Genomic DNA, 23,714 nt, shown 5'->3' on the forward strand with positions numbered 1-23,714 from the left:
AGCTTTCTCAGATGGCATCGTGTTCTGGCATCCCAGAGGTCCGTCCAAGTAACTTCTTTCTCTCCTGCATTCATCCACTGCCCAACTGTTTATCGTGCAAGTAACTACAAAAACCAGACTCTGCTTTAGATGCTGGCGGCACAATGCAGGTCCGGGGTCTCCTTAAGGTCACTTACATTCTTTAAAAAAATTAAAAAAAAAAATATATATTATTGTTGGTAATATTACAGATGTCTCCCCCTTCCCCTTTACCACCCTCCTCCCAGCCCCTACCCACCCGGTCACTTACATTCTTGAAGGGGAAGGTTAAAGATTAAGAAAAAGTGAGCATAGATACAAAAAACAAAACAAAACAGAAATTGTGTCCTAGGAAGACAAACAAATGCTAAGATCAGGGCCCCGGACACCAATGGTGGGGGTACGGTCCAAAGCACTACTTGCAAGGGACACAGAGGGACGGAGCGGGAGGTCCGCCTAGGCCCGGCCCCGCCCCCCGCCAGGACAGGCCCCGCCCTCCAGGCCCCGCCCCCGCCCGCCCCCAGCCGCCGTGCGCGCGCTGGCCGGGCAGCATGGCGGCGGCGGCGGGCGCCCCTTCGCCGGGTTCGCCGCAGCAGCCTCCGCCGCCGCCGCCCGAGGAGTCGTCGGACAGCGAGCCCGAGGCGGAGCCCGGCTCTCCGCAGAAACTCATCCGCAAGGTGTCCACGTCGGGCCAGATCCGCCAGAAGGTGAGACGCGGCAGCGGCCCGGGAGCGCGCCCCTCACGCCGAGGCAGCCCCGTGAGGCCCGCAGCTCGGCCGGAGCGGCCGCCCAGGCCCGGCCCAGGGTCCAGCTGCCGGGGCGGAGCGCGCTCCGCGGGGTAACGGGCTGGGCTCCCGGGCTGAGCGCGCCTCCCGGCGGGGCGGCGGCGGGGACCCCGAGCCGAGGCGCAGGTGGGCTCCGCGCGGGGCGGTGGGCGGAGAGGAAGCCCCGCGTCGCAAGGTCTGGGAGGGAGGAAACTGAGGCCTAGAGGCGGGGTCGGGGGGTCGAGCGCACCAGAAATGGGGGCGCTTGGTTGCGCCGCAGGCGTGCACTCCCGGAGCCTGGGGTTCTGCCCATTTCTGATAACTGGTCAGGTCATTTCCCGCTGCCTGCTCTGCAGACACTTACCTGTGGTCTCCTTATAAATCCAGTGGATACCGGTGTGGAGGCTCGTCCCTTCACTCGAGTGCGTTTTCGTGCCCGAAAGGGAAAGGATGCCCGTTTGGTGACCGTCTCTCCCCCTCTCCTCGGGGAAGCGGAGACGGGGTTTTCCCTGCCTGTGCACCTGCTTGGCACCTAGAGCTCCGTGGAGAACTCTAGACGCCAACTATTAGCTGCAGAAAGACGCATTTCCTTTCTGCACGAGGAAAGTTGCACCTTTTGTTTTCCCATTGCGGTTCCCGTGGAAAACTGATTACGGTTTTTGCAGTAGGTGAGCCCTCCCTGTTAGAATTCGGCTTCCTCAGGCAGGTGGCCGGACAGGTGGCCGGACAGGTGGCCGAGGGCAGGCCGGTCTGTGGGCAGCCTCGGCAGATCCAGCTGGCACCGACTTTCTCATCCTGCTGCAGTGCGCTTGTCCTCGGGCCAGTTAAGTTCAGCTGTTACTTTTACCGTGGGAGCCATTTCTCTCATTATCTTCTGCTGGCTTTTGATACCCGTGGTGGGTTAGCCCTTAGCCCCGACATGCTACGAAGCGGGTTTATTGTGATGCGCTCCTGTTATCCAGCAAATAGGTATTGAACACCTGTTCCATGTGGAACAGTGATAACTAATGATAGCAAATCTTCAGTGCTTGCTATGTGTGCCAGGCACTTTTCTTGGGTTAACTTTACAGCACGTGACGTGGGTTAGCTCATTTAGTACTGGTGATAGCTGGTGGAGTTGGGTGTTACCTATCATCCCCATCTTATGGAATTGGAAATCCAGGTAGAGAACTTAAGGGACGTGCACAGGGTATCACAGGTAGTAAGTGTGGACCTGGATGTGAGCCGTGGTCAGAATACCAAGGTGGAAGGCCGTTTCTCCACCCAGGGGTTCCCAGTCTGTAGGAAATGGACACCGGTGTACTTGACTGTGTGGCATAGTAAGTGCTGTGGAAGCTCATAGGACTGAGAATCCAATTATCCTGGGAGGCAGGGATAGAGAGGTCCCCTTTAAGACAGGATCTTGAGGGAAAGGATTTGCCAGGCTAAGTGGGAAGGGAGGGCTTTCCACATAGTTTACTGTCGTAGCTTAAGGTTTAAGCACACCTGGGAATGGTGAGAAGGTGAATGCATCAGGTTGAGAGGAATTAGGGAGAGGAGATGGGAAGGGTAGATTTCAAAGGGCTAGCCTGGGCTTGGGTTTTTGGCCTTGGGCAAGAGTGAGCCCCAGAGGGTTATTCAGAGTATGGGAGTGACCAGGTCAGATGTGTTTTTAGGAAGATCTCCAAGCGACCTTAATCGGTACTGATAGGAGTTGCTCTCTCCTGTTGATTGGTCCTCCAGCATGTTATGTTCCTAGTGTAGGGTAGATCATGTGATTTACAAGTGTGATTAAGATTTGATCTCTCAGAGATTCCAGTGTTTGACCAGAATTCTGTTCTTTGGAGATGGGTCTCCTCCTCCCCAAAACAACAACAACAAAACAGTAGTAGCTGCTATACCAGCTGTTCTGATTGAGGAGTGATGGGGAGAGTGTTAAAAATACACTCTGAGGCTTTGAGTTTCTGAATACAGTTACATCTGCTGTACAAATAGCTTAAGACTGATTTTTCTTTTTGGTAGTTAGTGATTGTCAGAATGTGGGAAATCTGAGGTTTACTGTGTGTGCAATAGCCCCTCCTCCCCCTTTTAAGCCAGTAAGCTTAAAGAAAATTCTCTGCTGAGAATTCTTAAGTGGTGCTTAAGAGAACTATTTAAAATGTATGGAGTATCATTCTGGGCCCAAAAAGGAAAACAGAATCCACTTTAAGTATTTAGAACAGAGGGAATTTAATGTAGGGCATGCTTGCATAGGTGATGAAGAATTGAGAATGCAGACAGTGGGCAGTGAGGCAACCCTGAGATGAGGCAACAAACAGGAAACTACTGCTACCCCTAAGCTGGAGGACAAAGGGAGGAGGTGGCTTGGCTGACTCCAGGAGGTGGCATAGCTGACTCCCCCGAGGCTGGGACCACCCTAAGTTGTCTGGATGGGGCTGGAGCCTTGGGGAAGACACAGCTGCTGCTGGGGACTCACCCATCCCCGTTCCTGCATGGGAAACTCAGCCTGCAAAGATCAACCCCTCCACCACTTGGAATACAGCAGATGAGGAATGGAACTGAGGACAAGCTGGCCCAGGACCAGAGCTGTATGTATGTCAAGTTTTGAAATATTAGTCCAGCAAGCTAGAGCTATCTTAATGGAAAAAGAAAAGGAAGTGTCTTAGGACAGTGCTTCTCAAATTTGAATGTGCAGCAGACACATCCCTTGGGGATCTTGTTGAAATGCAGAATCTGGCTGAGTAGGTCTGGGGTGGGGTCTGAGATTCTGCATTTCTAATCAGCTCCCAGGAGATGCTGCTGCTGCTGGTTCAGGGACCTTATGACATGTGTAAGGAGAGGTCGTACCAAACTCCAGATCTTTAGTTTATGAGTTTCTTTTAAGACTTCCCCAAGTCTTCAGCATACTGAAAATTTGATGTGTGTAGATTGGGGATGGTTATTTGTTAATTTAGCATTTCATTCATGTCTGATATTTTTATATGTTCCAGTTTCCCCAGCAAACAATTCATTTGTATTTCCTAACCATAATACACAATAATGATTCTATAGGACTGCATAGCTAGAGTGGAAAAAAGAAAATGGAGCTAATACACTGGTAAATTAATTCACCAGTACATTATAGGGTGTGATGAAATTTGAGTAAAAGTAGTGTGATCTGTGGAGCATATCAGTTAAGGTAGAGTTTAATTTATTTAAAAGCTTTTTAAAAGTTAACATTTTTGGCTTTGTGCATAAAAGTGCTTAAATTCATGATTTCAAATTTAAACAAAGCACTTTTCCATTGAAATGAAGACTACTAGAAATTAGGTAAAAGCTTAAAGTTATAGAAGTCTTAACAATGACATCTTTATTAAGATATAATTCACACACCACACAGTTCACTCATTTAAAGTGTATAGTTCAGTAGTTTTTAGTATCTTCACAGTAGTGTAACCATCACCACAGTCAATTTTAGAACATTTCATCACCCCAAAAAGAAACCCCACAACCATTAACTCCCCATTTCCTCCCAACTCTCTCAACCTTAGGCTACTGCTAACCTACTTTCTGTTTTTTGGGTTTGCCGATTCTGGACATTTCATATACTAGTAAGTAGAAACATGCAGTACATACCTTTAGTGCCTGGCTTTGGCTTCTCTTATTTATTTATAAATAATTTTTTGAAAAATTTAAATAAGTCCTCACCTAAGGATATTTTTCCATTGATTTTTTTTTTTTTTAGAGACAGTGGAAGGGAGGGGAGAGACAGAGAGAGGGAAACATTGATGTGAGAGACACATCGATTGGTTGACCCCTGTGTGTCTCTGGTGGGGAACTCAGGTATGTGTCCTTGACTGAATCAAACCTGGGACCCTTCAGTTTGGGGGCTGACGCTCTATCCACTGAGCCAAACTGGCTAGGGCTGGCTTCTTCATTTAGAATAATGTGTTTGAAGTTCATCCATGTTGTAGCATGTGCCAGTACTCTTCCCCTTTTTATTCTTTTTTTTTTTAAATATATTTTATTGATTTTTTACAGGGAGGAAGGGAGAGAGATAGAGAGCTAGAAACATCGATGAGAGAGACATCGATCAGCTGCCTCCTGCACATCTACTGGGGATGTGCCCGCAACCCTGGTACATGCCCCTGACCGGAATCGAACCTGGGACCTTTCAGTCCGCAGGCCGACGCTCTATCCACTGAGCCAAACCGGTTTCAGCCCCTTTTTATTCTTGAATAATATTCCATTGTATGGCTATACTACATTTTACATTTATCAATTGATGGGGATTGGGGTTATTTCCATTTTTTGGCTGTTCTGGATAATGCTGCTATGAACAATTGTTGTACACGGTTTTTGTGGATATATGTTTTGTTTCTCTTGGGCATCTACCTAGGAGTAGATTTGCTGGGTCATATGGTAACTCTGCTTAACTTTTGAGAAACTGCCAGACTTTTCCACAGTAGCTGTACTATTTTACATTCCTACCAGCAATGTATGAAGGTTCCAGTTTCTTCATGTCCTCAGTTACTGTCTTTTTGATGATAGCCATCCTAGTGGGTGTGAAGCGGTATAAAAGGTTTTCAAAGCTAGTGTTCAGTAGCATTTAATATCCTGAACTTTGGTGTCAAATCAAGTTGATTCACATCCTGCTTATAAGACGTGATCACAGACAAGTTTCTAAATTTCTCTTAAGACTTGGTTTCCTTATCTGTAAATAGGGTGAATATTAGTTCTTGGGTTGGCAGCAGTGACAATAAATATTAGCTGTTTATTTCTGAGTCTCAATTTCCATATCTGCAAAATGGAATGATAATCATAGTTTTCAGATCTGTAAAATAGAAAGGATGATAACTCAGAGTTAAATGGAATAATCCATGTATAACACTTAGCATAGTGCGTCACACATTGTAAGCATGCAGTAAATGGTTGCTTTTATGATTATTTCTGTCTTTCTAATTATTCACTTTTTGTATCTCATATAGTAGCCATCTCCCTAAACCTGTCCTTCCCTAGCTCAGGCTGATCTGGGTGAGTCTCCATTTCTGTCAGCTGGAAGAGCAAATAAAAATGAGTCTGGCAGACAATTAGCATTGAAGATCTTTTAAAAAAATTGCTAATTTCTTGAATACTAGTGGAAATACATGGGCCAGGCATTATTTTCCTTTTTTCACAGATTCAATTTAACTCAGCAAACATTGGAGATCTTAGGCCCTGGTCGGGTAGCTCAGTTGGTTAGAGCATTGCTTGGCTATGCCAAGGTTGTGGGTTCAACCTTTGGTCAGGGCACATACAAGAATCAACCAATGAATGCATAAATAAGTGGAACAACAAATTGATCTCTCTCTCTCTCTCCCCCCCCCACCTTCCTCTCCCTCTCCCCCCACCCTTTCCCCCTCTTTCCCCATCTCGTCCTCTCACCTTCCCTCCCGCTCTCCCTCCATCTCTCCCTCTCTTTCTCTCTCCCCTCCCTTCCTCCTTCTCTCTCTCTCTCTCTCTCTCTCTCTCTCTCTCTCTCTCTTAAATAAATTTTAAAAAAATTGGAGATCTTAAAATTATTAAGTGTGCTAGGCACTTGGGGTACCTTACTGAACAACAACAAAAACACTCCTAGTGGCAGTATCGTAGCCAATGAGGTTTATCCGAGGCGCGATTATTGCTAATTGAAAACTTTTCCCAAAAACACTCCTAGAGCTAATAGTCTGAAAACAAGACAGACATTAGTAAGATAATCACATTTAATGTGCTGTTGTGGACAGCAGTGAGTGCTAAACAGGAGAGGGCTGGAATGCTCTGGGAGACTACAGTAGATGAATTTGACTTGATACTAAGGGAGGTATGGAAAGGGCTCCTTGAGGAAGGGACTGTTTAGTTTAATCTGAAAGGTGGGTAGGAGAAGGTGACTTCTGGTAATGGTGGGCCAAGCAGCTGACTAAGCCATTCTTCCGGCACCGTCAGCTACAGTGATGGCGAACCTATGACACGCGTGTCAGAGGTGACACGCGAACTCATTTTTTTGGTTGATTTTTCTTTGTTAAATGGCATTTAAATATAGAAAATAAATATCAAAAATGTAAGTCTTTGTTTCACTATGGTTGCAAATATTAAAAAATTTCTATATGTGACACGGCACCAGAGTTAAGTTAGGGTTTTTCAAAATGCTGACACGCCGAGCTCAAAAGGTTCGCCATCACTGAGGAGAGAGCTAAGATAATGTAGAATTACGAGGTTGGGATTTGGGGAGGATGTAATTTGAGGAAGTGAACATGACATTTGGGGCTGCTTTTTACCATGGGATCAATAGTGGGGTCTATAGTGGGAATAGTGTTCCCTCAAAATTCACCCGGAACCTCAGAATGTAACCTTGTTTGGAAATAGAGGCTTTGCAGATATAATTAGTTAAGAATCTTGAGATGAATCATCTTGGATTTAGGGTGGACTCTAAATGTAGTGTCTGGTGTCTTTATAAGAGAAAGGGGAGGGGGAGTTGGACACAGGAAACACAGAAGAAAAGAGCATGTGAAAGAAAACAGATTGGAGTTCTGTTACCACAAACTGAGGCCTGATGGGGCTACTGGAAGGAGGTAATGAATGGAATCTCCCTGGATCCTTTAGGCCTTGTTGACACCTTTATTTTATTTTATTTTATTTTTTAAAAAATAATTCTTTATTGTTGAAAGTATTACATATGTCCCCCTTTCCCCCATTGACCCCCTCCAGTCCGCCCCCACTACCCCCTCCCTGCCCCAGGCCTTCAGCACCCTAATGTCTGTGTCCATGGCTTATGCATGCTGACACCTTGATTTTAGACTTCTAGCCATCTGTATCACAAGGCTACACATTTCTGTTGGTTAGGCCTCCCAGTCTGTGGTACTTGGTTACTGGGCAGCCACAGGAAATTAAAATAGGGCCATATACTGACTCTGAAGGGGAAACTGAGAGGCGGAGCTCTGCGAGGCTGTCAAATGCTTTGGGGGAAGAAGGAAGCTGAGGTAGCAAGGTCTGCCAAAGGGCAGCAGTTCTGGGTGAACTCCCTTAATTTGGGTTGGGATCCCAAAAGCCACTTCCAAGATATGAGGATGAACCAGAAGTAGGACTTCCTAAGGACCGCAGTCCTGCTTCACATTGTGTCCTGTCTCTGAAATTAATCTTTTGTAGAAGCGATAATACCATACAGTCCTCCAGTCATTTTCACAAGCCCTGTTGTAAATTCAGTGTCTGGCTACAATAAAAAATAGACAAACAGGGAGGCAAGGCTACATGAGTTAAAACAAATACAAACAATAGACTATGAAGACGGTTTAATAGGGGCTCCAGATATCAGATGCAGACTTTCAAACAACTATGCATCTCAAAATCCTTGACTGATTATGTTGCAAAGACCCCATTTCCAAATAAAGAGGAGATAAAGACCAGATTGAGAATTTTGGCAGAGACTTAGAAACTAAAAAAGAACCAAATGAAAAATTTAAAACTGAAAAATGTAATAAAGCTAAATTCTCAAAGGAAGGGTAAATTAGACACAGCTGAAGAAAGAATTTAATGGCCAACAGATAGCTCAACATACCCACAAGAAAGCCTGGAGACATGGAAAATTTAGGTGAACAGGGTAGGAGATAGAGATAATATGAGAAGTCTAACGTGTGTTCAGTTGTCATCTCAGAAAGAGAGGAGAGACAAAATTGGGCTGAAACAATATTTGAAAAGATAATGCTTGAGAATTTCCCACAACTGTTTAAGGTACTTACGTCCACAGAAACGATAACCCCATGAACACAAAGAAAACCACAGCCAGTCACTTCATGATATAACTGCTGAAAACCATAGATGAGAAGGAGTCTTGCAAGCATCTGGAGACAGATTACCTTCACAAGAGCAACAGCTGTGTTCTGAACAGAAACCATGGAAAACAAGTCGACTGAAATTTAAGTGAAAGAAACTGTGAACACGGAATTCTTTACTCACCAAAGAAATCCTTCATAGAGACATTTCAAATAAATAAAAACAATTTTTTGGTGAGCAGACCCACGTTAAAGGAAACACTAAGGTATTTTTTTCTTTGTTTTTGGCTGAAGGAAAATGATCTCTGGTGAAAGGTTAGAGTTGCAGGAAGAAATGAAGAGCAACAAAAAGTGTATTTATGTGGAAAAGACCAAGTGATTATTGACTGTAAAAATTAATTATGTCTTTGGGTTTAAAATATCTATAGATTAAAATGTACAACAATGGAGTATAAGTCAGAAAGGAGATAAATGGAATAAAACTATTTTAAAGTCCTTGCATTTCCAGGAAAAAGAACCATTAATGTTAGACAAGTCTCAGATACATGTAATCTGTGTGGCAGCCACTAAATTGTGAAAGACTATATTATATTAAAGCTAAAAGGCAAGTAAAAAATTGAATAATTTCTAAATTTGAAAGAAGGCAGGAAAGGCGAGAAAAGGGAACATTGAGCAAGCAGAACAAATAGAAAGCAAACAGTGAATTGATAGACTTAAATCTTTATGTATCAGTCATCACATTCAATGTAAATGGACTCTAATGCTCCAATGAAAAGACAGATTGTTAGGTAAGAAAACAAAACCTGACTAGGGCTATTTAAAAGAGACATTTAAAATAAAAGCACATCAAAAGATTGAAAGTAGCCAGGACTGGCTTGGCTCAGTGGATGGGGCGTCGGCCTGCGGACTGAAGGGTCCCGGGTTCGATTCCGGTCAGGGGCATGTGCCTTGGTTGCGGCACATCCCCGGTGGGGGGTGTGCAGGAGGCAGCTGGTCGATGTTTCTCTCTCATCGATGTTTCCTGCTCTCTGTCTCTCTTCCTTCCTCTCTGTAAAAAATCAATAAAAATATATTTAAAAAAAAAAAAAAAGATTGAAAGTAAAAGAATGGAAAAAAATACTACGCACACACTAACCAAAAGAAAGTTGATGTAGCTATTTTAATATCAGACAAAATAGGCTTTGAAGGCAAAATATATTAGAGATAAAGATATACTGATAAATGTTAAATGGTTTATTTCAGGTATAATTAAAATCCTCATGCACTTCAAAAATCAATACAACTGTAATAGAAATAAATCCGCAGTCAGTGGGGTTTTTTTGGTTAATCCTCACTGGGAGAATATTTTTTCCATTGATTTTAGAGTAGAAGGGAGGGAGGAGGGGGAGAGACAGCCACATCAATTGGTTGTCTCCCGCACTCCCCCAAATGGGACAGGGAACCTGCAACCCAGGTGAATGCCCTTCACTGGACTCAAACCCATGGCCCTTTGGTTCTCGGGCTGACACTCCAACCACTGAGCAACGCTGGCCAGGGCCATAGTGGGATATTATAACATAACTGTCTCAGCTGCTGTTATGATAAGCAGATAAAACGTTTGTAAAAATGTAGAAGAACTGAGCAGCATAAGTATTAAACTTACCTAGTGGACATATATAGAGCACTGCACCTAGCAATTGCAGAATCAAATTATTTTCTTTTTTCTTTCTTTTTTTTTTTTTTTAAATATATTTTATTGATTTTTTACAGAGAGGAAGGGAGAGAGATAGAGAGTTAGAAACATCGATGAGAGAGAAACATCGATCAGCTGCCTCCTGCACATCTCCTACTGGGGATATGCCCGAAACCCAGGTACATGCCCTTGACCGGAATCGAACCTGGGACCTTTCAGTCCGCAGGCCGACGCTCTATCCACTGAGCCAAACTGGTTTCGGCTCAAATTATTTTCTTAAAAAATATATATATTTTGCCCTAGCTGGTTTGGCTCAGTGGGTAGAGTTTCCACCTGTGGACCAAAGGGTCCCAGGTTCGATTCTGGTCAAGGGCACATACCTTGGTTGCAGGCTCCTCCTGGCCCAGGCCCTGGTGGGTGCATGCAGGAGGCAACCAATGATGTTTCTCTCACATTGATATTTCTCTCTGTCTTTCTCTTTCTCTTCCACTCTCCCTGAAAATCAGTGGTAAGTGTGTGTATATATATATATGTGTGTGTGTGTGTGTGTGTGTGTGTGTATATATATATATATATATATATTTTTTTTTTCAGAGAAGGGAGAGGGAAAGAGAGATAGAAACATCAGTGATGAGAGAGAATCAGTGACTGGCTGTCTACTGTATCCTGTATGCCCCCTACTGGGAATTGAGCCTGCAACCTGGGCATGTGCCCTGACCATGACCTCCTGGTTCATAGGTTGACCCTTAACCATCAAGCCATACTGGCTGGGCAGAATAAAATTATTTTCAAATGCACATAAAAGTGCATTTATGCAGTATAAAAGGCACATTATGCTGGCCACAAGGCAATTCTCAACAAATATGAAGTGATTGAAATTATATAGACTGTTCTCTAAATGGAATTAAGCTAGAAACCAATAAAATGAAAATTCCCATGTATTTAGAAATTTAGAAATCTATTTTTAATTAACTTATGAGTCAAAGAAAGCTAGAAAATATTTTGAGTTGAATAATAGCAAAATATCTATCTATCTATCTATCTTTCTATCTATCTATCTAAAAGCCTAAGCAACCGTTCAGCCGGTAGCTATGATGCACACTGACCACCAGGGGGCAGACACTCAGCGCCATTCAGCTGACCAACAGGTGCCAGACACAGGGCTCATGGCTGGCAAGTGCAGCTGTAGTGGCCTGGGCCTCCCCCTGCGCGCCCCTCCCCCATCCAGACTGGGACCAGCATCAGGACCAGCGGCCCCTTCTTGGTCATGGGCGTGGCAGTATCACCCTAGGACGGGGCGCACCAGAGACCGCAGCTGAGTGGCGGCAGCAGGCGTAGTGGGGCCCGGATGAGCGGGAGCAGCTAGTATCATATATAACTAATGGAATACAGCTGAAGTCATCTTTAGAGGGAAGTTTATGCCTTTAAATGCATTTATATTGGAAAATAAGACATGCTGAAAATCCATGAACTAGGTATATATGTATCAGGTAGTTAGAAGAATAACAACACATTAAATTCAGAGAAAATAGCATGGAGGAAATAGCCAACAGTATTTAATGAAATGGAAAACATTAGAGAGGATCAACAAAGGCAAAAATTGATTAGAAAAATCTGATAAAATTGACAAACTCCAGCAGGAATAATGTTAGAAATGAAAAGGGACATCATAGAAGGTCCTACAGACAATTAGAAAGAATTAAAATGTATTACAAGTACTTTTACAACTAAAATGAAAATTTAGAAAAAGTGGACAGATTCCTAGAAAAACACAACTTAAAACTGACACAAGCAATAGAAATTGCATATTGTTTTATAACTATTAAAGATATTGAATCCATAATTTAAAATCTTCCAGTAGATCCAGATGACTTTTCCAGTGAATTCTAAGTATGTAAGAAAGAAATAACAACAGTGTTACATAGTAAACACTTCCAGGAAATGGTAAAAGAGGGAACACTCTATATCTTTTTATGAGACCAACAAAACTTGAATAGTAATGTTAACGTAAGAAACATTCAAACTTGTAAAGAATTTTTGTGAGTTTATTTGAGCCAAACTGTCGACAATCCCCGGGAAACCAGAGGGTGGTGGTTGTATAAATTATCATCAAAGGAGGAGACGTAAGTGGGTTACATGAAATCCATTGGTGATAGATTAGGGAGGTGGGAGAAAGTTGATTTTCGTCAGGGAAGATACTGGCCTAAGATATGATTGACTACCCACTACAAACTGCTTTTTAATTAAAACAGTTTAAATTTCAGACCATCCTTTGTGGTTACTTTAGGTCTCTGAGTTTGTAAGGCCTCCGCGTAGGCCTTTCCTGAGTTAGTCAGGTTAGTATGTGGCCCCTTTCATCCACAGTATAAAACTTGATATGGTCATTACAAGAAAGGAAGAATTCAGACCAATATAACAATGAACATAGGTGAAAATTTCCTAAACAGAATGTATGATCATCTCAATAGATGCAAAAAACCACAAACATTTTGAGAAAATTCAACATTCATATTCAAATTGGAATAGGGAGAGTGTCTGTAAAGGGTCAGAGAGTAAATATTTAAAGCGTTGTGGACTATATACATTTCCTGTGGCAACTATTTAGCTCTGCTTTGTAGTGTAAAGCAACCATAGACAATATGGGCATGGCTGTGTTTTTTACAAAAAAGGACGATGTGCTGGGTTTGCTCATGGACTGCTTTGCCCTCTCCTGGAATAGGGAAACCCCCATAATCTAATCAGGAGTGTCTACAAAAGCAGCAAACCTCAAGCCTAGTGATAAATGTTGATAGCTTTCCTCATGAGATGGGAACAAGAAATGGATGTCCACCATCACTATTGCAATTCAACATTTGCAGTAATGCAAGAAAAAGAAATAAAGGTATGAGGATTGGAAAGGAAGAAAATAGCATCATTATTTGCAGATGATAGAAACATTGCCTTAGATCTACAAGTATACAGATAAGTTATAATAAATAAATGAATATAGCAGGGGTGCTGGATTCAAGGACAGTGTACAAAAATCTGTATTTCTGTGTGGTATAATAAATATATTTGCTCTTTGTCCCTGGTTCCTGACACAGAGCTCCTTGGTGATAGGAGTGTCTTTCCCTATTCATAACGAGCCCCTTTTGACTATACTTGACTTTATGCTAATGAATTGACTCAGCGTAGGGACCCCTTCAGGATGGGAGCTGGTCACCAGAAAGACCAAACAAGTGATTAGAGGTATGAACTTTCAGCTTTACCTCCTCATCTTCCCCGTAGCAGAGGCGGGTTGGAGATTGAGTTGTAAAAACTCTCAAACCGGAGAGATTGAGGGTTGGTGAACACATTAATGTGCTGGGAGGGTGGCATATGCAAAGAGGGCATGGAAGCTCGGTCTATGCCTATACCTTTCCCTATGCATCTCTTCCGTTTGGTGTCTCTTCCAGGTATTGGTAAGGATGTGGAGCAGTGATGGCGAACCTTTTGAGCTCTGCGTGTCAGCATTTTGAAAAACCCTAACTTAACTCTGGTGCTGTGTCACATATAGAAATTTTTTGATATTTGCAACCATAGTAAAACAAAGATTTATAGTTTTGATATTTATTTTCTATATTTAAATGCCATTTAACAAAGAAAAATCAACCAAAAAAAGAGTTCGCATGTCACTTCTGACACACATGTCATAGGTTCGCCATCACTGATTGTGGAGCAAAGCATGTCAAACTTGCGGTCGGCAGACCACATGCCTCGTTTATTTAAATGTGGCCCTGTGGCTGAATGGAGCAAGGGACCACTCATCTATTAAATTGGTAACACCACTTTAGAAGACATTCTGGCAATTTTACTTGCAAGTATATATCTAACAGCTTATATAAGCAAGTGTACTCCAAGGGGCATGCACAAGAATATAATTAGTGTTAGTAGTTGTAATAGCTCAAAAGTGGAAGCAACTCAAATGTCTACCTATAGTAGAACAGATAAATGATGGCATGTCCTTATAAGAGAACACTACACATCAATGGAAATAAATTGCTACTTGCTGATTTAAGGATTAATCACTGCATTAAAGTTGTCTGGCCAAAAAAGCTAGACATGAAAGAATATGTTCTGTATGATTTCATTTATATCCAGGTCAGAACAGAGAGGATACTAAGGGGTTTAGGCTTGCTTGCTTGTGTATTTAAGCTTATGTGCAAGGAAATGATTACCAGAGAATTCCTGATGGTGGGAAAGACGGGTAGCGATTGGATGGTCCATGGGAGAAGGAGCTTGTGGAGTGCTGGTAGTGTTCTGTTTCTTTCTTTCTTTTTTTTTATTAGTTAAGGTATTACAAATGTGTCCTCATCCCCCCCCCCCCATTAACCCCTAACCTCCCCCCCCCCCCCCCCCCGTTCTGTTTCTTGACCTAGTCCTAGGTGGTGTTTAGTTGGGCTATCAATTTGTGATAATTATACATTTTTGTTTTGTGGACTTATGTTTATATGTGCTATTTTATAATGAGAAAATTTTGTTTTAAAGGATTAATAAATGAATGAAAAGGTGGTAGCTGGTCAGAGTCATGCAAAGGCCCTGTGGCCAGAAAGAGCTTCGGGAAATCTAGGGACTAAAAGAAAGCTGGTGTGGATAGAGTTAGCAAGCGTCAAGGAGACCTTGGTTGTGCTGTGAGGCTGGGAGCTGGGTAGGAGAACCATGTTAGTAGTAGTGGGCTACTATTGCTTTAAGATTTTAATACACAGACATAACCCGATCCAGGTTGAAAAGATTGCTCCGGCTGTGTTGTGGCTGCTTGAGTGATGGTGGCTGACCATGTGGTAAGAGATGATGGTAGCTTGGACCAGGGTTGTGGTGGTGGAGAGAATTGGTTGGATTTGACATGGTCAGAACTTGGTGATGGTTTTGGTGTGGATGTTGGGGAAGAGAAGGCTTGTGGTTTACATAACTAGCTGGGTAATGGAGCTCTTTTCTAAGATAAGGAACTGTAGTTGAGGACTATTTAGGACCATCTTGGATTTTGTTCTCTCTGAGCTCTGCTGCCTGGTATCCTGGGTCCTGTTATGCTCAACTACCCTAATTTCACAGGTGAGGGATATAGACTTGGAGCAGTTAGGTGACTTGCCAGTATGCCAAGTCTCATAGATTCCAGGTTGTACCTCTTCCTACGGTACCCTCCAGCCCCTCACAGTTTTTTCCAGTTCCTCTGAGCCTGAGTGAGAACAGTGGGCCAGTGGCAGAGGGCCTGGTCAGGCTCTGGTTGTTGGCGTTTAGGAAGTGGGCAGGGGAAGAGGACCAGTCAGAGTAGGAGTGGGGAGATGGAGTGATGGGTAAGAAGGTAAGCCGCTGATCTCAGCACCCAGAGCTCCACCAGCACTATCGTTATCATGACTTTTGTATTTCCTTCTCCACTCTTTTCTGGATATGTATAATTTAATTGAAATGAAACTGTGTAAGTTTTTACTTAAATGTTGTAAGCATTTCTCCATGTTATTAAAATCTCTTTATTCTTATCCTTTGTAATAGTTGCACCAGTCTGTGAAGACTGTCTTTACAAAGAAAGCCCTTTAAAAAATTTTTTATTATGAAAAATGTAAAAATAATAATAGTAGTATACACCCAATATACCTACTACCAAGATTTAATAATTAATGTTTCCAAATAATGTTACCCATAGGTATTGAATATAATAATAACAAATTCAGTGGTTATAATAAAAATTTGCTAAACCTTTTGAAGGTGATTTGTAGACATCAGGACAATATACCCTTAAACAGCTCAGCATGCATATCTTAAAAATGACATATTCCTATACACCGTTATTACAACTACACTCCTAAAAATAAGGACTTTTGCCTTGACTGGTATGGCTCGGTTGGTTTGAGCATCATCCTATGCACCAGAACAGTGGTTCTCAACCTTCTGGCCCTTTAAATACAGTTCCTCATGTTGTGACCCCAACCATAAAATTATTTTCGTTGCTGCTTCATAACTGTAATTTTGCTACTGTTATGAATCGTAATGTAAATATCTGATATGCAGGATGGTCTTAGGCGACCCCTGTGAAAGGGTCGTTCGACCGCCAAAGGGGTTGCGACCCACAGGTTGAGAATCGCTGCACCAAAAGGTGGCAGGCTTGATTTCCGATCAGGGCACATACCCAGGTTGCAGGTTCGATTCCCAGTAGCGGTGCATGTGGGAAGTAACCGATTGATGTTTCACAATGATATTTCTTTCTCTCTGAAATCAATTAGAAATAATAAAAATAAGGACACTTAAAAATAAGGAATTTTTCTATATAGTATTATACCTAGACAGTTAATTGTAATTTTCTAATATCCACATAGTTTTTAGATTTCCCCAACTGAACCAAAAATGTCTTTCATAGCCTGACTTTTGGGAACCTGATACCTGTCAAAATTCATGCATTGTATTTACTTGTATCTCTTAGTCTTTTAACTAAGAACAGCTCTCCCCACAAACCTTCTCCCTGCCCTCCCCTCTATGACACTGACTTTGAAGAGAGGAGGGCAGTTATCTTGTAAAATCTGTTTCTGGATTTGTCTGATTGCTTCCTTGTGGTTTCTTTTTCATTGTTCTTTCATCCTCTGTGTTTGCTGTAAACCGAAAGTAAGAGGTTTGAAGACTGGTTATATTCAGGTTGATGTGTGTTCATTGGGTTTATGTGCAGATGCTAGACATTTCCTTTGGACATGTGGATCTCCCTCTTGGCAGTTAGGAAGTAATCTATGAGGTGATAACTGGACACTGTGAAAATATCCTTTTGTCCAACAACTGATAACCAAATGTTTTTCAGCATTCATACATGATACTTGCCTGAGTCAGTTTTATTGAGAGAGTCGGCAAAATGGAGATCCCCACCATGCCCTTTCTTCCATTGCTTCCACATTTATCTGTTGGTTTTCTTCTGGAAATTCTTCCACTTAACTGGAGAAGCTAAAAAGGCAGGATAATTGTCAATCCTATCTAATAAAAGAGAAACTTGGTAATTAGCGTACGACCGCTACCCTTCCCATTGGCTAATCAGGGCGATATGCAAATTAACTGCCAGCCAAGATGGCAGCCGGAAGCCAGGCAGCTTGAAGCTAACATGAGGCTTGCTTGCTTTAGTGACGGAGGACTCCAGCGTTCCCCGCCTGCCTTGCCGGCCTCTAAGCTTGCAGTTTGAAACATAGTTACAAATATAGAAGCTAAACAAAACCCCAGCCGGGCTTTCAGCCAGCCGGGATCACAGAGCTGGAGTTGATACAGTGTTTCGATTATAGAACGCAAACAAACCAGATACCTGCTTCCAGCAGCAGAGGCCTCAGAGCTGGAGCCAGAGCTAAAGCTGGCCCAGAATAAAGAAAAAAAAAAGAAAAAAAGGAGCAGTTGGGAGCTTCAGTCACCCGCCAGCCTGAAAACAGCCCTCAGCCCCTCACCCAGACTGGCCAGGCACCCCAGTGGGGAGCCCCACCCATCCAGGACACCCTTCAGGGCAAACGAGCCAGCCCCCACCTGTGCACCAGGCCTCTATCCTATATAGTAAAAGGGTAATATGCCTCCCGGCACCGGGATCAGTGTGACAGGGAGCAGTGCCCAAACCCCCTGATCGCCCTGCAGCTCTGTGTGTGACAAGGGGCGGGGCCACAACCTCCCTATCCGCCCTGCTCTGTTCGTGACAGGGGAAGGCGCCCCAACCCCCTGATCAGCCCTGCTCTGTGCCTGATGGAGGGGGCTCCCCAACCCCCTGAACGCCCTGCGGCTCTATGTGTGACAGGGTGCGGCGCCCCAACCCCCACCCCCCCACAGGCCCTGCTCTGTGTGTGATGGGGTAGAGCTGTAACCTTCCCATCGGCCCTGCCCTGAGTGTGAGAGTGGCGGTGCCCCAACCCCCTGATCGGCCCTGCTCTGTGGGTGATAGAGCGTGGCGCCCCAACTGCCCCCCACGGGCCCTGCTCTGTGTGTGACGGGGTAGAGCCATAACCTCCCCATTGGCCCTGCCCTGAGTGTGACAGTGGCGGTGCCCCAACCTCCTGATCCGCCCTGCTCTGTGTGTGACAGGGGGTGGTGCCCCAACTCCCCTATCGGCCCTACTCTGTGAGTGACGGGGGAGCTCCTCAACCCCTGATGGGCCCTGCTCTGTGCATGACAGCGGGCAGCGCCCCAACCCCGTGATCGACCCTGCTCTGTGCGTGACAGGGTACGGAGCCCCAACCCCCCTGATGGGCCCTGCTCTGTGAGTGACAGGGGGCAGCGCCCCAACCCCCTGATTGGCCCTGCTCTGTGCGTGACAGCGGGTGGCGCCGCAACCTCCCCATTGACCCTGCCTTGAGTATGACAGAGGGCAGTGCCCCAACCCCCCAATCGGCCCTACCCTGAGCGTGACTGAGGGTGGCATCGCAACCTCCCGATCCGCCCTGCTCTGTGCATGATGGGGCGGCACCCCAACTCCCCAATCGGCCCTGCTCTGAGCCCAACCAGGGGCTGCACCTAGGGATTGGGCCTGCCCTCTGCCACCCGGGAGCAGGCCTAAGCCAGCAGGTCGTTATCTCCCGAGGGGTCCCAGACTGCGAGAGGGCACAGGCTGGGCTGAGGGACCCCCCTCCCCCCCGAGTGCACAAATTTTTGTGCACCGGGCCTCTAGTTTGATATATAATTACCAATTTTCAAAGCAAGGATTTGGTACAATAGTCATCCCCAATGGAGGCAAATGTCAATTTCCCTCTCCTCCTCTCTCTCTCACTCTCCCCCCTCTCCTCTCTAGGGTGTGTATGTGTGCCACTGTGGATTCATGGCTGTTTTTATTCAGTGTTTGACTGTCAGTCATTCTTTCTGATGCTCACAACATTATCCCCGTTTTCCCAAGAGAGCCTCCTCAGGCTGGCTCTTTGGTCTTTGAATGTTTGCTTACTGTGACACAACCTGTCTTTTAATTTTCTGGATGTAAACCAGAGGTGGGGTTGCGGGGCAGAGTGGACAGCTTTTGTCCTGTGGTTGAGGTGGCTGGCCCAGGAGCCACTTGTGTCACTGCCCGTCTCTCCCCTATGCCTGGGATAGACAGTGCCCTGTGATTTCAGCACATCAGCTCTTTGCTTTTCATTTTTTGGTTGTATTAAAATGAATTGGAGAGTTTTTGTCTTCTCTATCTCTGATTTTTGAATCTTTATTTATTTTGTATTTCTTTTAGTTGGTTCTTTATTACTGTTGGTTAGGCAGTCTGTCCCTTCACCAGGAGCTTTTCTCATCTCTGCTCTGTCCTACAACATTCTGTGAGCATCTCCATTTTGCTTTGTACACCACCAGTGACATTTTTTTCAGTGTACACTTTTCCCTTTTGCCCCTTCCATGTGGATTTTAATTCTGCTGAGATGTGATGATTTGCTTCCTTTTCTAATCATGGCCTTTATCTTAGGTTGTTTCCTTTAAATTCATCCTGTTCTTATTTTGTTTGTCTCTATATTTAAAAAGAATTAACTTAAATTTGTTAATAGAGGCACTAATCTTCATGTAATCTTACAAGAACATATTGCCCAGCTGGTGTGGCCTAATGGTTGAGTGTTGACCTATGAACCAGGAAGTCATGGTTCAATTCCTGGTCAGGGGTTATGCTGGGGTTTTCGGGCTTGATCCCCAGTAAAGGGTGTGGAGGAGGCAGCCAATCAGTGATTCTCATTGATGTTTCTATTTCTCTTCCTCTTCCTTCCTCTCTGAAGTCAATTAGAAAATCTACTTATATAAAAACCCTGGGTGTAACATCATGTCCCGAAGCTCGACCAACCGGAAGGAAGTTAGCCTGCAGGGGTCGTCTTGAAAATGGCTGCGCCTTCCCCCAGCGAGGTTTCAGGCAGGAACCCGCCCTCGGAGCGGAGCGTGGAAGTACTTAGTCTGGCCTTCAAACCAGACCTTGACAGTAGGGAGGAGGCAGCCCATTCCTCACAGAATCTGCTGTTGGATAACTTGCTGTCAGTGGCCTGCCAGCCAGGAACCCCATTCACCTGCACCCCGGACCCTGACAGGAGGGAGGAGGGAGCCCCATTCCTCACAGAATTGGCAGGTGGCCAGCTTGCGGTCAGGGGCCTGCCAGCTAGGAATCCTGTTCACCTGCATATCTGTATAAAGTTTTAATACATTATATTAGAGGTCGTGGTGGTTCTGTTTTACCCACAGTGTCTATAGGAATTGTTGCAAATTTACTTCTCGGTGGAAGCACCTTTCATTCCCAATTTAAATTACTGATTCCATTAAATGAAACTTCAATTTCTAGACTCAATATAAAGAGTGAAGTTGCTAAAACCATTAAAAAGGCCCAACTCATTATTGATGAATGCACTATGGGATCCAGTCATGCTATAAACGCCATAGACAGATTTCTAGGAGAAATTATGAGTTTGAATGTTGTATTTGGTGGGAAAGTTCTCCTTCTTGGAGGGGATTTTTGACAATGTCTCAGTATTGAACTGCATGCTATGGAATCGGTCATAGTACAAACGAGTTTAAAGTACTGCAATGTTTGGGGATGTTTCAGAAAGTTGTCTCTTACAAAAAATATGAGATCAAAGAGGATTCTGCTTATAGTGGATATTATTGAAATCCCCTGTAATGGATCTATTATTGAAGCTACCTTTGGAAATACTATATCTATAGGTAATATTAAAAATATATCTAAATGTGTAATTCTTTGTTCAAAAAATGAGCATGTTCAAAAATTAAATGAAGACATTTTGGATATACTTGATGGAGATTTTCACACATATTTGAGTGATGGTTCCATTGATTCCACAGATGATGCTGAAAAGGAAAATTTTCCCATCAAATTTCTTAATAGTATTACTCCTCGGGAATGCCGTGTAATAAATTAAAATTGAAAGTGGGTGCAGCCGAAACCGGTTTGGCTCAGTGGATAGAGCGTCGGCCTGCGGACTGAAGGGTCCCAGGTTCGATTCCGGTCGGGGGCATGTACCTGGGTTGCAGGCACAATCCCCAGTGGGAGATGTGCAGGAGGCAGCTGATTGATGTTTCTCTCTCATCGATGTTTCTGACTCTCTATCTCTCTCCCTTCCTCTCTGCAAAAAATCAATAAAATATATTTAAAAAAAAAAAAAAAAAAAAAAAAGAAAGTGGGTGCAATCATCATGCTATTGAGAAATCTCAATAGTAAGTGGGGTCTTTGTAATGGTACCAGATTTATTATCAAAAGGTTACGACCTAACATTATTGAAGCTGAAGTATTAACAGGATCTGCAGAGGAAGAGGTTGTTCTGATTCCAAGAATTAATTTGTCCCCATCTGACACTGGCCTCCCATTTAAATTGATTCGATGACGGTTTCCCGTGATGCCAGCATTTGTGATGACTGTTAATAAATCACAAGGACAAACTCTAGACAGAGTAGGCATATTCCTACCTGAACCCGTTTTTGCACATGGTCATTTATATATATGTTGCTTCCTCTCTAGTTTGAAGAGCATGTGATGTTACAGTTAAAGTTCTAAATACTTCATCACAAGGGAAATTAGTCAAGCACTTTGAAAGTGTTTTCACTCTTAATGTGGTGTACAGGGAGATAGTAGAATAAGTTTAATCACTTTATCAGTCATTGTTTGCATCACTGTTGTTTTTATATCATGTTTTTGTTGTTTTCATATCATGTTTTTGTCATTTTTATATCATGCCTCTGTTATATCCTTTTGTTACTGTTTATTTATTAATAAATTTATATATTATTTTCATATACATTTTACTAATTTCCTTTCATCTCTCACACTTCTATTATAGAGAAAGGGCAAATAGCAATATTAAAATATCTCCGCTAATTAATTCTCTTTTAATGTGCAAGAATTTCGTGCACCGGGCTACTAGTATATATCCTATCTAATAAAAGAGAAACATGGTAATTGGCGTACAACCGCTACCCTTCCCATTGGCTAATCAGGGCAATATGCAAATTAACTGCCAGCCAAGATGGCGGCCGGCAGTCAGGCAGCTTGAAACTAACACGAGGCTTGCTTGCTTCAGTGACAGAGGACTCCAATGTTCCCCGCCTGCCGCTGCAGGCCTCTGAGCTGCAACTCTAAGCAACTATGTAACAAATATAGAAACTAAACAAAACCCCAGAAACCTGCTTTAGTCTGCCGGGCTTCAGCCAGCAGGATCACAACATTGTAAGCAAAGGCCAGAAACCTACTTTCAGCAGTGGAGGCCTAAGAGCTGGAGTCAAGCCTCAAAGCTAAAGCTGGCCCAGAATAAAAAAAAGAATAAGAAAAAAAGGAGCGGTTGGGAGCTTCAGTCACCCCCAGCCTGAAAACAGCCCTCAGCCCCTCACCCAGACTGGCCAGGCACCCCAGTGGGGACCCCCACTGTGATCCAGGACACCCTTCAGGGCAAACCAGCCGGCACCCACCCGTGCACCAGGCCTGTACCCTATATAGTAAAAGGGTAATATGCCTCCCAGCACCGGGATCAGCGGAGCCGCGAGGCCTCCCGGCACGGGGATCAGCGTGACAGGGGGCAGCACCCAAAACCCCTGATCGCCCAGCGGCTCTGTGTGTGACAGAGGGCGGGGCCACAACCTCCCTATCCACCCTGCTCTGTTCGTGACAGGGAAGGGCGCACCAACCCCCTGATCAGCCCTGCTCTGTGCCTGATAGGGGGGAGCTCCCCAACCCCCTGATCGCCCTGTGGCTCTGTGTGTGACGGGGTAGAGCCATAACCTCCCCATCGGCCCTGCCCTGAGTGTGAGAGTGGCGGCGCCCCAACCCCCTGATGGGCCCTGCTCTGTGCGTGACAGGGGGCAGCGCCCCAACCCCCTGAATGGCCCTGCTCTGTGCATGACAGGGTACAGAGCCCCACCCCCCTGATGGGCCCTGCTCTGTGAGTGACAGGGGGAAGTGCCCCAACCCCCTGATTTGCCCTGCTCTGTGCATGACAGGGGCCGGCGCCCAACTCCCCAATCGGCCCTGCTCTGAGCCCGACCAGGGGCTGCACCTAGGGATTGGGCCTGCCCTCTGCCACCCGGGAGCAGGCCTAAGCCAGCAGGTCATTATCTCCCGAGGGGTCCCAGACTGCGAGAGGGCACAGGCCGGGCTGAGGATCCCCCCCCCCTCCCCGAGTGCACAAATTTTTGTGCACCGGGCCTCTAGTATATATATAAAAGCACATATTTTTTAAAGTCTTCCATTTTCTATAATAATTCATTTCAGATTTCTGTATGTGCTTTATGGTATATCTCCAACCATCCACCCTTCCACTTTTTTGTTCTGATTTATTATCCTTGAATGGTGTTTGCTAATCTGTGGGTTTGAACTGCCATTAGCTGTTTGCTTGGCTGTCCCATCTGAGACTGGCCACAGTGCTGACCACTATTGCTCTGAGCAGGCTTCTCTGCCCCTTTGGTCTGAGTAGTGGGTTGTTTTGGGTCACCTGCCACCTCCTTCTGGCTGGCTCTGCGTTTCTGCATAGAAGGTGAAGGGTGCCTATGTTGGTGGTTTTCCTAAACCTACTTCCTCTGGCCCCATTAGGGTGAGGCACAGCGCAGGCT

At 44.5% G+C, this 23,714-nt stretch overlaps 1 protein-coding gene and 1 non-coding gene across 4 annotated transcripts in view; both read left to right on the forward strand.

Annotated features, from left to right (window-relative positions):
• Positions 1-548: 548 nt before the first annotated feature.
• The window catches only part of DGKD (diacylglycerol kinase delta), a 115,592-nt gene continuing 92,426 nt past the window's right edge, over positions 549-23,714 (forward strand). For all 3 annotated transcript variants that reach the window (XM_036319950.1, XM_036319952.1, XM_036319953.1), the window contains exon 1: positions 549-725. In XM_036319950.1, coding sequence (XP_036175843.1) covers positions 570-725 — 156 coding nt within the window. In that variant the 5' untranslated portion in view covers positions 549-569. The remainder of the gene's footprint in view (positions 726-23,714) is intronic.
• LOC118662386 lies at positions 6,351-6,488 on the forward strand. The gene has a single exon (XR_004969744.1). It is a non-coding gene; the product is annotated as a U4 spliceosomal RNA (small nuclear RNA).

Source organism: Myotis myotis, unplaced genomic scaffold (genome assembly GCF_014108235.1).
Source record: "Myotis myotis isolate mMyoMyo1 unplaced genomic scaffold, mMyoMyo1.p scaffold_m19_p_8, whole genome shotgun sequence".
NCBI classification, from domain to species: Eukaryota; Metazoa; Chordata; class Mammalia; order Chiroptera; family Vespertilionidae; genus Myotis; species Myotis myotis.